This window comes from Hyperoodon ampullatus (genome assembly GCF_949752795.1).
Source record: "Hyperoodon ampullatus genome assembly, chromosome: 14".
Lineage (NCBI taxonomy): Eukaryota > Metazoa > Chordata > Mammalia > Artiodactyla > Ziphiidae > Hyperoodon > Hyperoodon ampullatus.
Window position 1 is genome coordinate 6192836 of NC_136927.1, and position 14343 is coordinate 6207178.

The 14343-nt window shown below is 44.9% G+C and overlaps 1 protein-coding gene across 3 annotated transcripts in view; it reads left to right on the forward strand.

Moving 5' to 3' along the window:
• Positions 1-214: 214 nt before the first annotated feature.
• The window catches only part of KIF16B (kinesin family member 16B), a gene marked incomplete at both ends in the record, with an annotated part of 294678 nt that continues 280549 nt past the window's right edge, over positions 215-14343 (forward strand). For all 3 annotated transcript variants that reach the window (XM_079719488.1, XM_079719489.1, XM_079719490.1), the window contains one exon: positions 215-261. In XM_079719488.1, the coding sequence (XP_079575614.1) occupies positions 215-261 (47 nt within the window). The remainder of the gene's footprint in view (positions 262-14343) is intronic.

Here is a 14343-nt window from a genome sequence, read left to right on the forward strand (position 1 = left end):
GCCCGGGGCGCGGATCACGCGGGCAGGAGCCGCTCTGGGCATGCTCAGTGGCAGGGCAGGTGGGGCCGCCGCGGGCCGCCGGGTCCGGCCGGGAGCGGAGGGGCGGGGGCAGAGGGGGAAGTGGGCGGGAGCCGCGGGCCAAGTCTTGAGAGTCGCCGGCAGCCGCGGGACGCTGGGCAGGTGGGAACCCCCGTGGTCCGGGCCGCGATGAGCAATGGCATCGGTCAAGGTGGCCGTGAGGGTCCGGCCCATGAATCGCAGGTGAGTAGGAGGGCGGGGCGCAGGCGGCCCCCTGAGGCGTCCCCTCCCAGAGGAAGTTGGTCTCCAACTCCCCTCCGAGGCCAGCCTGGACTTAAGTGTCAAGAGCCGGTCTCCGGCCCACTGGGCCCTGGCTGTGGCCTCTGGGGGCCTGGAGCACTTGAAGGTTTGCTGTTCCTTTCACACTGCCCTGGAGGGGCCCTGGGCGGTAGAGAGTTCACGAGGCCACGGAGGAGATTCCTGTTAACTCTTCCAGGTCCCATTAATTTGAAGAAGTTTGCTTCTTCTCTCTTTAAAAAGCATCAAGGGAACAGTTTCACGAGGGTGTAAATCCATGAGCGTGGTCACGAGGGCACCAGGTCTGTTAGGCGAAGTCCCCCCAGTTATGCCAACTCAGAAGTTCTCTGTTATCAGTGTTACTTTTTTCAAGTCTTAAGAAGAAGTGATTTCAGTTCCCTGAACTTGAACCCTAACTTCTAATCAGTAGTTTAGCAGTTCTTAACTTCAGGTTAAAGAGTGGATGGGAAAACTTTAACAAACTTTTGTTTCCTGGGAAAAAAAAATCAAGGCCACTTAAGTACACGTGTTTGAAATATGCTGATGTTAACAGCGGGAGGAGGGGGAATTATAAACACATTTAGAATTTAATCTTGTATGTTTCTACAAAGTAATGCTTTTCAGAACGATTTGACTTTGCGTTCACTGAGGAATAGTTTGCTTCCTTTTCGGTGACTACTTTATAATCAGTTTACAAAGAGGCTTTACAAAAGTTAGCTTTTTAAATTGGTTTAAAGAACTTTAAAGAATGAAGTAGATCTAAATGGGATGTGTCCTTCCTAATTGATAGGAGCAGTTCACACAAGGCCATTTGTTTTTATTGGCTTCTCAATCAAGTTGGACATTTGACTTACCATATGGCCTTTGCTACTTTCTTTGTATCGACTTTGGAGGTCATTGTTTGTTCTGATAGATGATTGAGGCATCAGAAGATCATAAAATCAAGAGATTGCCGGAGGCTTCTTTGACTTCTGTTTTTCTATTGGCAGATAGGGAATCATTATTCTGGTTTATAACTATTGGAGACCAGTGCTTTTGTGATTTTTAAGTTATCTCTAAAGCTTTTTAGGGAAGGAGTTTGACTTTTTGTAAGTCCTAAGAAAATATGTAGGTTTCTATGTATATTCAGTCCTACAAGACAAATGGACCCCAGAGTCATTTAGATGTTTGTGAAGGATTGTTCTTTATTTTGGATTTACATGTATATGGAAGTTCCTTTCCTTCTTTGAAATAAAGAAGTTTTGGAGCGCATGCTACGAGATTGTATTGAGTAGCTTTAGAAAGCAATTATTAAGTGCCGCCTACCAAATGCACGGACATTATGCTGGATGCTGTCTGTGGGATAAGGTAAATGAGGTCTGCTGAGTGTCTCTCTGGTGAGGGAGGGACTACAGACTAGTGGGACTCTCATAAAACCCTGGGTGGGTTGGGAGGGATGCTACTGGTGCATGCCTTGACAGTGTAGGCCTGAAGTCCAGGTATGTGGAGAGAAGGCAGGAAACATGTCCAGAAGCCACGTGCTTTGGGCAGGTAGATGGATGTGATGATGTCTGTGCTCTCAGCAGAGAACTCTCGTGGTGGCATCAGGATTAGGGCACGAGGTAAGGAAGTAGTAGTCTGGCCAGGTGGAGATGGGAAGCCTGGAAAGATCCACGGAGACAGTCTGCTGGCAGAACTGACAGGATTTGGCAGTTCATTGGGTGAGAAGGAGGGCAAAGGGGAAGAACACAGAGTCATTAACTGAGGTTTGATGCTCAAGGAGGTAGAAGAGGTTTGGGGAAGGTGGACGGTCAGGTGGGTGCATTCTCTCTTGGGTTTGAAAGTTATAGGAGATGCAGTAAGTGTCAAGTACAAGGACAGCATCTAGCACAGGATGAGTGCTGCCCCAGGTGTTGACCCTGTTTACTATCCGAAGTGTGGGAGGGACATCCATCTCTTTGCTGGTGTTCAGTAGACTAAGAAACATGGGTCTCAGGTGATCTGAGGATTGACATTTGGAAATCTTTTGCATGTGGATGACAGTTTAAGAATGTTACAGTGAGGAGGGAATTTCTCAGCAGGAGAAAATCTTACTTTTATGTAGAAAGCACAGATATTCAGTAGATTTTAAAAAAAGAAAATGTTTACAGTGAGAAGAAAAGGGATTCAGGGATTGGACACTGGGATATGCTTCTCTTTAGGATTCCAGGGAGAAGATTGGCTTGCAACTCATGGAGGAGAACCAGCACAGCAAATGGTCATGGCAGGAAAGGAGAAGGGTCTCCCGAAGGAGGTGGTGGTGGTTATTGTCAGATGTTGCCAAGATGGTGCTCTGAGGATGCCAGTAAGATGAGGTCCTTGGTCTTGGAGACAAGAGCATTGGTAGCCTTCCAAAGAGCAGTTTCACGGGGAGACAGTGATCTGGAAGTTGGGAGTGAAATAGAAAGACATACACAATTGGCCAACCAGAAGTACTTGGCCTAACTTATAAGGAAAGACTTCCAAGTTATAATGGCCATAAGAAACCATTTTTCACTAGTGAGATTGGTGAATATTAAGTGAACGTTGAGTGTTGGTGATGGAGTCATAAAGGATCAAGACCTCTGAGACTTCCATGCTGGGAAATTTGACAGTAGCTGTCAAGATTGGAGGTTTATAAAAATGTTTGGTTGAGAAATTTCATTTCTAAGATTTTATTTTATGGATTATATTCCTACCTACGAAGAAGTATGTGTAAGGATGTTTCTGCATCATCATTGGAACAACAACAAAAAAACATAAATGATCTAAATATACAGTGATGGAGGATTTGTTAAATTGTTGCCTATTCATTTGGTAGAATGCTTTGTAGTACTTAAAAAAGAATGTGTTGATCTTAAAAGAGTTCCAAGATAGGGGATTAAGTGAGAAAAGCAAGATATCCACATACACACTCACTACAGTAGAGTTGTGTGAATGGGTGTGTTAAAACATATATACCTAGAGGCACACACACGGCCATACCTGTATAGAGTGATTCATAAGAAGCCTGACAGTGGTAACTCTGGGGAGGAGAGCTGATGAAGAGTCTGTCAGGTGAAGATAGATGGCTTCTTTTTTTGTTTTTTCCTTTTACTGTTTGAGTTTTTACTTTGCTCATTGGTGGTGGTATAATTAATCATTGAAAACTTGTGTATGTAATTTAAAAAAGTTATCTAAAAAGTCACTGGCACTGGAGAAAGAAATTTCAGCTGGTGGTCTGGGAGGATTGAAGGAAGTTGTTACAAATATTTTCCCCCAGTTTGATTGACATATAATTGACGCGTAGCTCTGTGTAAGCGTCAGGTGTAGAGCAGAAGGACTTGACTTGTATATGTTGTGAAATGATTACCACAATAAGGTGAGTTAACAGCCATCATCTCATGTAGTTTTCCAAAAAACAATGAAAAGAAAACAATGTTGTTTTTCCCCTGTGATGAGAACTCTTAGGAGTCACTCTCTTAACAGCTTTCGAATATACTATCCAACGGTGTTAACTATAGTCATCAGGTGGTACATGATGACTTATTTATTTTATAGCTGGAAGTTTGTACCTTTTGGCCCCTTTCATCCAATTCCCCCATTCCCTAACCCCTGCCTTGGGTAACCAGAAATCTGATTTCTTTTTCTAAGTTATTTTTTTGTTCATTGTTGCTTCTTTTTTTTAAGATTCAACATATAAGGGCGATCTATACAGTATTTCTCTTTCTCTGACTTCTTTCACTTAGCAGAATACTCTTAAGATTCATCCTTGCTGTTGCAAATGGCAGGATTTCCTTTTTCATTGCTGAATAATATTCATATATTCATATATATATTATATATATATACATGTTTATATGTCACGTCTTCTTTATCCATTCATCTGTCGATGGACAGTTAAGTTGTTTCCATGTCTTGGCTATTGTAAATAAGAGTACAGGCGCTGAAGACAAAGAGGAAGCAACCAGCCCGAAGGAAAGGCCTGGGGTGATAGGTGAGGTTGGCCTTTGCAGCCAGGCTGTTGAAGGATGGGGCAGTGTGGTGGGATACTGACTCTGAGCGAGGAGCCTGTGCGGTCACCAGTCCTCCTTGCAAGAAACACCCAGTGCTTGATTAAGGACACGATGTGATGAATTTGATTTTACTACTGTCCCAGAGGAGGAAATTTCTCCCTCTACTTCTCTCTTGAGTTCTTGTGGCTAGACTAATAATAAAATCGACCCAAGACTTAACAGGAGAAAAAGAAACAAATTTGTAAGGAATTGACAGGACAAAGAAACTTAGGTTTTGTGTGCCCAATTACTGAAGAGCCTAAACAGAGTTTGGGTAAATTAAAGAAATAACAAGGCTCCGAATTCCCTATTTTTGGCTGTAAGGGTGTCCTTCTACCTCCAGATGCAGGGAGTGGGCCCTTCACATGGGAGATTGATTTTCCTGCTTTCAGGGAAACAGAAAGGAGGGTGAGAGTGACCTTGTTGGATTGGCCGTTTCTTAAGAAACTTTAATTTAAAACAATTAATATGCCACGGAGGTGCATTTTGGGGTGGCCCATCCTGAGCCTCAACACTACCTTATGGCTTTTGGTTCTGTGGCAGAAGTAGTAGTTTCAGATCTGAAAGAGCCATTACGTTCCATCAGGTAACAGCAGCGCGCTTTATTGAGAGTTTGCTCTGGGCAGGTGTTGCAAATAGTTTAATCTTTACAATAATCTTAGCAGGTAGAGGCTATTATTATATGCCATTTTCCAGATTGAGAAAGATAGTTAGCTTGCCCAGAAGTCAGTTTCTTAGGACAGTCACAGCTGTGCTTTTTAAAATGAGTAAAGTGTTAGCAGGAACTTAATTTGTTCATAACTTTCATGGGTAAAAGCTTAATATTTATGCATTGTCTCTACCTTTTTCTTTGTGATTTCTTCCACTAGTCTGATGCCTAGTCTTTTCTTTTTCACTGGTTTCATTCTTACAATCTTATAAGATAGAATTTTTTTTTCCCTTGAAGAGAGAGCAAAATAATAATTTGGGAGCTAATTTGTCCATTTCCTGTTGGTTTCAGTTGCTTGTTTTTTCCTGGAAACACTAGATGATTCTTTAGGGCAACCTATCCTCTCCTGTTGATCTGCCAGTGTTAAGACGGTCAGGGTCTGAGGGCAGGCGGCCTGGGTTCTAGTTTTAGCTGTCTTTTACCAGCTGGGTAAATTTGAGCAAGAGACGTAATTGTTCTAAGCCTCAATTTTTGCATCTGTAAAATGGTGATAGTAATTACACATACCTTATAAGGTCTTTTTCAAATACTTTTTACTGTGACTCACAATAAGAAACACATTTAAAAATGAAGCTCTGTAGATATGTAAAAGATTTATGAGGTGTTACATGCAATTCACTCGTATTTTCTATTCCATCCTGTTTTATTCTTTTCTGTTTCATTTTTTAAAATTGCTATTTTTAGGTCCACTAAACTGACTTCAAGATCATCTGATGAGTTGCAGCTGGCAGTGTGAAAAACATTGTTGTGAGGTTCAGAAGAGATCATGCACGGGGCCAAAGCTCTACACACAGTCCCTGGCATATAGCAAGGGCTCTGTAAAGATTTTTTTTTTTTAATAAGTTTATTTGTTTTTTGTTTTTGGCTGTGTTGGGTCTTCGTTGCTGCGTGCGGGCTTTCTCTAGCTGCGGCGAGCGGGGGCTACTCTTCGTTGCGGTGCGCGGGCTTCTCATTGTGGTGGCTTCTCTTGTTGTGGAGCACGGGCTCTAGGCGCGCGGGCTTCAGTAGTTGTGGCACAGGCTTCAGTAGTTGTGGCTTGCGGGCTCTAGAGCGCAGGCTCAGTAGTTGTGGCTCACGGGCTTAGTTGCTCCGTGGCATGTGGGATCTTCCCGGACAAGGGATTAGACCTGTGTCCCCTGCATTGACAGGCGGATTCTTAACCACTGCGCCACCAGGGAAGCCCCAAGATTGGCTGTTGTTATTACTGTTACTTTTAGAATTTAATGATGGTACCTTTATTCAATAACACATATTTCAAAAATGTTTTACCAAAAAGAAACAATTTGCCGAGTGCTGGCAGCAGGCCAGATGTTAGCGTTATAAAGTGCTTTCTCATCTTACAAGGCAGGTCCGCCTCAGGCCTTCTGTTTGTGAGGGTTCTCAGCTTCTCTTCCCGATTAACCTCTCAGGTAGAATTTGCTGTCATGTCAATCAAGTTAAAAACAAAAGAAAAAAACGCCAGTGGTAGTTTGACTGGGGTTGATGTCTTTAGACTCTACTGAAGTTTTCCCATTTTAAGAGCAGGAGTGTTGGGGAAAATAGCTCAGTGGTAGCCTCTTGGGTCTGTGATGACGCCAGCCTCTCGTGTTAAGAGTGGGAGGTGTCTGTCGAGATGGTACCATGCACCAGGCACCGTGCTCATTTCTTCACCTTGGCAACTTCCTTTCCCCCTCACACCAACTCACTGATGGAGGTCTTTTCACCCCCATTTTACAGATGGGAAACTGAGACCCCTCGTAACAAAGTGCGGCTGAGCCAGCTCCACTTCCCTCCAGAGCCCTTTGCTTGGTGACTTGTTGTCCCCAGGCTCGCTGATGACAGAAGCCCTCGGCCTCAGGGGACGGCTGGGCTGGTGGCAGAGGAGAGACACAGGCACACCACACACGCAAATAACACAGAATCTGTGAGGGGATTCTAGAAGCTGGAGGAAGAGGTCTCCGTGGCTTCCCAGGGTCCCTTGGATGAGAGGGTGGGGTTTGAATTGAGCCCCAAAGAAGGGGTATAACCAGCCACCATTTAGAGAGCGTCTGTGAAGTGCTTGGCTGATGCCCTTTGGAAGTCAGCCCAGTGGCTGCATTCTGCAGATGAGGAGCAAGGGCTCAGAGACCTGAGGTCACACAGCTAGGTCACGGTGGAGGCCGGGTTGGAGCTGAAGTCTCTCTGACTCTCATTTCTAAAGCCCCTCCATTGTACAGAAGACTCAGATAAGAGGAGGGTGGGGATGGCTGGCAGGTGGCACCGAGTACAGTTACCCGGGATCTTAGACTAACTGGAGCTTTGTGTAAGGATTAGTTGAGAGGTCGGTGGGCAGGGTGTTGTGAGGACATTTCTTTGTTAAGCTTGGGAGTTCGGGCTTTTATACTCCAGTCCTGTGCTGGCCCTTGGCTGCATGCAGCTACTTAAATTAACTGTTAAATAAAATGTAAAATGTAGTTACTTAGTTGCACAAGTCACATTTCAAATGCTCAGTAGCTACATATTGAACAAGGCAGATAGAGAGATCGTGTCCATCCTCGTGGAAAGTTCTACTGGACAGTAAGCCTGAGGTGGGTTTGAATCCCGGCTGTGCACCTTCCTAGCTCTGGGACTTGGCACTTTACTCAGGTGTTCTGTGCTTCAGTTTCTTCACCTGTAAGATGGAGATCTTCACAGGACCCCCCTTGTGGGGCTGAGATGATGACTGAATGAAGTAACCCTTGCTAACAGTACTGGGCCCCCGAGTAAGGGCTCTATAAATATTGGCTACTGTTACTGGCACTGGGAGCTGCTGATGGCTTTTCAGAAATACAGCAGTGTAGAGAAATAATACCAGCACTCCAGCAACAGTGAACATTTATTGACTGTTTCCCAAGTGCTGTGCTAAGTGCCTTTTATGCACTATTATCCCACTGACTTTCCTGCCATATTCTGGGGTGCAAGACCCTGAGACCTCAGATGTCCTTTTTTTTTTTTCTTGCGGTACGCGGGCCTCTCACCGTTGTGGCCTCTCCTGTTGTGGAGCACAGGCTGCAGACGCGCAGGCTCAGCGGCCATGGCTCACGGGCCCAGCTGCTCCGCGGCATGTGGGATCTTCCCGGACCGGGGCACGAACCCGTGTCCCCTGCATCGGCAGGTGGACTCTCAACCACTGCGCCACCAGGGAAGCCCTCAGATGTCCTTTTGAGTGGGCAGCGGCCAGTGCCAGCAGACCATTCAGAGAACTGGAGTATGACCGGTAGGGATGGGATTCTGGACCAGGCTGGCGTTGTAAGTAACAGGAAAGGACGAGTCAAAGGATGAAACTTACAAACAAACCCTGACAAAACCTTCACGGTATTTTCTGATTGTGAAAATAATGTATGCTTGTAAAAAATGTGTGCTGAAAAGTGTACCAAAGAAATCAAATTGAAAATCGCTCATAATTCCACGGATCCAGAGATGACCCTCCTAAAGTTGTGGTGCATTTAAATCCGGTCTTTTTTTCCTGTTTGTGTAGCAGCTTAACGTATAACTATCTTATATCCTGTCTTTTACGTTTGCAAGAGACATTCTGAAGACCCATCAGTAGGACATAGAGAGGCAAAGAGTCAGATGACTGAGCGGCTTGGGGCCCTATTAAGTGGACGAATGACCTTTGCCAAGGTCAGACTGTGGGATGAGCCTGTCGGGGTGGAGGGCCATGGTGGTCAGTTGAGTTGGCTCAGGATGCTGGTGGGGGCTGCAGGCAGTAGGAACTCAGGTGAGTTATCAGCTCTGCAGGTGCATATTTGGAGGTGGGTCACTTGAAGGTGGTAGCGGCTGTGGTGGCAGTGAATGTTGTCTCTGAGGAGGACCATGGTAAAGAAAGAAGGGTGGGATAGCAGAACTGCATGACCTGGGTTAAGACCGAGCTGTCAGTAGCTGGCCGAGTGACCTAGGCAGGTTGGTTTTACTCCTGGGCTCAGTTTCTTCTTTTGTAAACAGGGATTCTCTGAGTGTGGTCCAGGGCCAGCTGGGACGCACGGAGCCTATTTTAGGGGGTTTACAAAGTCAGAACTATTTTCACACCCATAGTAAGATATTTGCTGTTTTTACTCTCATCTCTCACGAGGGTACTGTGGAGTTTTCCAGAAGCTACATGATGTGTGATGATGTTGTGAGTCTGTGTGCTGTGCATTCTGTGTCAAACATTTCTCAGTTTTCATTTCTAATATGGCAACTATAAATGGGTATATCGACATTCATAAAAGCTCTTTAGGCTGTTCAGTTATGTTTAAGAGTTGTAAAAGACTACTGAAGCCACAGCATGTGCAAGCTGCAGCTGTAAAATGATAGTGCGTAAGTTGTTGAGGGGATTAGATGGAAGGGTGTATATAGAGAGAGCGTTTAGCGTACTTCCAGGCATGTAATATCCTTTCAACAAATCAGAGCTGCTGTTATTTTTTATAATCACCTGTTACTGACAACTACACTTAAGCGGACAGGAGTGGAGGGCCAGGCAGTGGAGACAGGAAGGGAGAGAAGCCGGAGAGTGAACGTCCTGGTCATCAAGGGGGAGGAGAGGAGGTCACCAGCATCGGAGGTGCTGCAGGCCGAGGTCCGAGCCCAGCTGGCTGGGGAGGTGATTGGCTCCTGTCTCTGGAGGGAACTGTTTTAGTTGAGGGGTGGGAGGGGATGCTAGCGGGGCTGGGGGCGGGAGGCTGGCGGTGGGGACCTGGAGGTGGCACCTGTCGCTTCCCTTCCAGTTAACGGAGGGATTAAAGGAAGGAGGGAGCTCACCCCTGTTCACCTGTGCAGTTTGGCGCCTGTAATAAAATCTAATCTTCTTTACTGATTGTGTGAGGCGCTCAGACCCCAGCCCTCACCTGGGCATCGCAAACCTGGGCCTGGCAGAGAAGTTTGTGTGTGTGTGTGTGTGTGTGTGTGTGTATTTGTTTTAAAGAAGAGGAAAAGAAAACAGGGAGTTAGGAGGTTGGGGAAAGAAGGCTACATGGGCAGGGCAGGGAAGTAGGGGTGGCTAGAGAGCGTGCAGTGGTTTCTGGGACCAGGAGGAGCGGGTAGCCGTGGGCCACAGGGGAGATTCCCCGGGGAGCGCTGTGCTGGCGCTGACCCTGATTATGGAGTTTGGAGCATGTGGAGGATTTTTCCTTTCTTTTAGGTGGACTTGACAAGTAAGATGAAACAAGTGATGATGTTTTTTTCATACACAAAATTTAAAAATATCAGTGTGCATAGTGCACTTACATAGGTGTGTACCAGAAGTTTGAAAAATGTTCTTCAGTGACTTAGAGTATTTAGTAAGTATAATTTGATATTAAACTTCTGCTGCTTTATTTTATTCATGGCATTTGTGTGTGAGAGAGAGACGGAGTGTGTGTATGTGTGTGTGTGTGTGTGTCAGAGGTTATTTAGAAATGTCCAGTTGTGCAGTACATAGATAGCACTCTGGTCTGAGCTGATCTAGCCTACACATTCTCATTTCATGATCAACTTCCTAAATTATTTTAATAGCTTTTTCTATTTTTGTGGGTCCTGGAATTGGGATGCAGTCTTGCTGAGGCCTGTTTTATGAAAGGAAATCCATTGCGGTTAGACTTACACGGCCTGGGGGAGATGCGACAGTGCCCCACCACGCCCAGCCCCTTTCCCAGGGCGGAGCCTCTGGCTGATTTCCGCAGCCTGGACTGTCTTCTGTCCCACTGCAGTTACAGAGACCGGCTTGGAGAAATCCTTCATGGGAAGGTTGTCATTGTTCCCTTGGGTTCGGCCCAGCGACTCACATCAGGCACGGCTGCCGGTGGGGCCTGGAGCTTTCCTTCACTCTCACCCACTCTGGGCTGAGCATGTGTGTCTCCTGCTCTGTCCATTTCCAGGTGTATTCATTATTCATTGTTGCTGCCCAGTGGAGGGGAAATAACTGTTTCTGTGATCAGCAATCTACTCATAGACACTTGGAGCAAATTTCAATGGGATGTGTAGAATTTAAAGTCAACTGAGAAAGTGCTTTCACCGTAATGGTGTTGACAAGTAATTTTTTTTTTGTTTGCTGTACGCGGGCCTCTCACTGTTGTGGCCTCTCCCGTTGTGGAGCACAGGCTCCGGACGCGCAGCCTCAGCGGCCATGGCTCACGGGCCCAGCCGCTCCGCGGCGTGTGGGATCCTCCCGGACCGGGGCATGAACTCACGCCCCCTGCATCGGCAGGCGGACTCTCAACCGCTGCGCCACCAGGGAAGCCCCCACAAGTAATTTTTGTCCCCAGTGACTATTTCTAGCCACTCACTCACTTATTAGGAATTCTGTTAAATCTTATGCCATCATTATCTAATTTAATTCTTGACAACAATCCCACAGGGGTGAATATTTTTAGCTCCATTTTATAGATGAAGAAACTGGGGATCAGAGAAAGATAAGGTCCCGGCTCACATGTCACTTCTTCTGAGAAGCCTTTATCACATTGCATTGGTCTTCTGGCTTCACAACATTTACCATTATTGAGTTTGTGTGCGCGCGTGCGTGCACACGTGCATGGGCATGTGTATGCATGTGAAAGGATTTTTGTTTTCTTGTTTCTTGTCTCTCTGCTTCTTGCACATAAACTCCATGAGAGCTGGTAACCTTGTTGGGTTTGTCTGTGACTTTATCCCTAGGGCCTAGAACTGTGCCTGGCAGAGATAGGTACTCAGAAGATATTTGTTGCATCAATAACTGTCATCTCCTCCCCAATCTTTCAGTATGTGGATGCTTATAAGGAATCCGGGATCTGAAGCCCAGCACCTGTGGGGTGCCTCACATTGCTCCCGTGAGCAGAAGGGAATTTTGATGATCCTCCTGTTGGGTATTAGGCTGGGGAGGTAGAAGAGAGCTGAGGAAGAGCCTGGGTAAAGGACAGCTTCAGGCTTTCCCTGTGTATTAAGTTAATTATACACAAATTACACATCAAATACGTGTTATGTTTATCTCTTAAGGTTAGAGAATTGGAGGTTAAACACTATGTTTCAATGATATATAGTTTATGGGACAGAACACTCTTGTTCCTTTAGAAAAGGATCTTTTTTTTAAACTTGAAATAATTATACAGTAAAGTTCCCACATATGCTTCACTCAGCTTCCCCTAACCTCAGTGTCTTACGTAACCACGGTGCAGTTGTCAGGACCAAGGCATCAGCGTGGTGCGGCCCTGGTAACTGGACATGGTTTTCCTGAGAACATCCTTCTTCTGTCCCGGGAGCCCACATTGGATATAGTTGCCATGTCTGCTTCATCTCTTCTGGTCAGTGACAGTTTCTAAGTCTCAGAAGAGTGCCAGTCAGTTGTTTTGTAGAATGTCCCTCAGTTTGGGTTCCTCCCACGGTTTGTCATGATTAAACTGAAGTTATGCAGTTTTGGCAAGAAAGCCACGTAAGTGTCCTTCATTTCTTATCATGGGGGGGGTCACGATGCCAGTATGTCTTGTTACTGGTGATGTCCACCTCAGTCCCTTGGTCAAGGTGGTGTCTGCTGGGTTTCTCCACTGTATTGTTATATTTTTTCCTCTTTGTAATTAATACATATCTGAGGGAAATACGTTGCAGGAAAAGTTTTTGACTTCAGTTTGCAACAGTATTTATTTTTTGCCCGTGGGAACACATTTCAGATTTTCTAATAAAAGTTATTGTGAATATAAGATTCATTTAAAACATTTTTTCCCCCTCTGACTTAGTGAAAGAGGATTAATCACATTTAAAATTAAGGACATTTGTACTTTGGAAGGTTGATGACGATTGTACAGGACTATGCATTTAAAATATCTGCAGTAAGACCTTTATCAGCCCAATGCATGCTTGTTTGAGAGAGGAGATGTTTCTACTCTCTACTATTTCATTAAAAAAAAAAAAAAAAAGACGGCCTTTATCCACTAAACTGAATTTATGATCGGCAGTTTGAAAACACTAGTGTAGTGAATCTATTATTCAGAGCAGAACTTGGTAAAATGTGATTTTTCTACATGAGGGAACATTGAAATTAGGATGCTGTTAGAAAGTCAGTCCTCTTTCCTCTTGGAAGCTGGGGCGTGAAGGGTGGGGCTTATGATCCCAAGAGGATAAATAAAGCTTAGAATGAGAATTTTCAACTTCAAAGAGTCTAGGATTCTGAGTCCACCATGGGATACCCAGTGTCCGGAGCTTGCTTTCTTAAGCTCTCGTGGCTTCATGATCTCGTGGTCTCTTGCCTGAGTGCACCTACTGATTCTTATTTTCAGGATTTATTAAACAGAGTCTAAGCCATCACAGTGACTCAGGTTGGGGCACAGGTAAACCACTTTGTGAGTTCCCTTTAAGTGGGACTCCAAGTTCCCCAAGGAGCTTTCCAGAAAAACTGATTCAAGGTGATGGAGACTAGCTCGGAAGTGAAACAAGTTGCAGAGATAAAGCTTTTAAAAATACCGGGTTTTGGTCTGTTGGCTTTCTTTTTGTAAAGTTAGTGTTTTTATAGGAGCTATCTCTGCTTGATCAGATAGAAGGGCAACTAACTGTGAGAAAAATGTCAGGAGTCCTGGGCCGGTGCTCATACATAATGATCCAATTGAGATGTTTTTCTTCTTCTTAAGAAATTTTTCATTTTGAAATACGTACAAAAAGTTGCAGAAATAGTGCAGAGTTCTCGTGTAGCTTTCACCTTATACATCTGTAGTATAATTAAACACCAGGCGAGTCACACTGATACAGTGTTATCCACTGATCTGATGCATCCAGATTTCCCAAGTTGCCCGATAGTGTCTTTTTCTCTGATTCAAGATTCAGTCCAAGATGACACAAGGCATTTAGCTGTCTTGTAAAATATCTCCTTTTTAATTTAGCTTTTCTTGTTCTTAGGGTCAACTTTGACTATACTGATATATTAAGGATGAGAATAGGTAACTGCCCCGCCCACCACCCCAGTACCCCTGTTCACTCAAAGGATTGAGGAATTTTGCCTCCTGGTGTCCTTGGTTGTTTGAGCTGTTAGCACCTTGGTTGGATTAATTGTTCCATATGTCCATGCAAAGGACAGGCGGGGACCTTTAATCCTTGATGGGGCTTTTCCCCAAGAGAACCTTATTTCCAGTGTTAACTTAGCCTGTACATTCTACTAACAAACAGCTTTCAGATTTTCTGTTCTTTCTGATGAGTAATAAATGAATTAAAGGACCAGTGGAAGGAATTTATTCTTTCTTTCCTGGAACATAAGTGCTCTGAAACTGATCTGATTGTCTGTAATTTGATCTTGGCTGGAATTCCTCTCTCTTTTGATTTTAAAAAGTCAGAGGATTTTGTGGTTGTTTCTGCTTTTACCGTCTTTTCCCCTCTTCC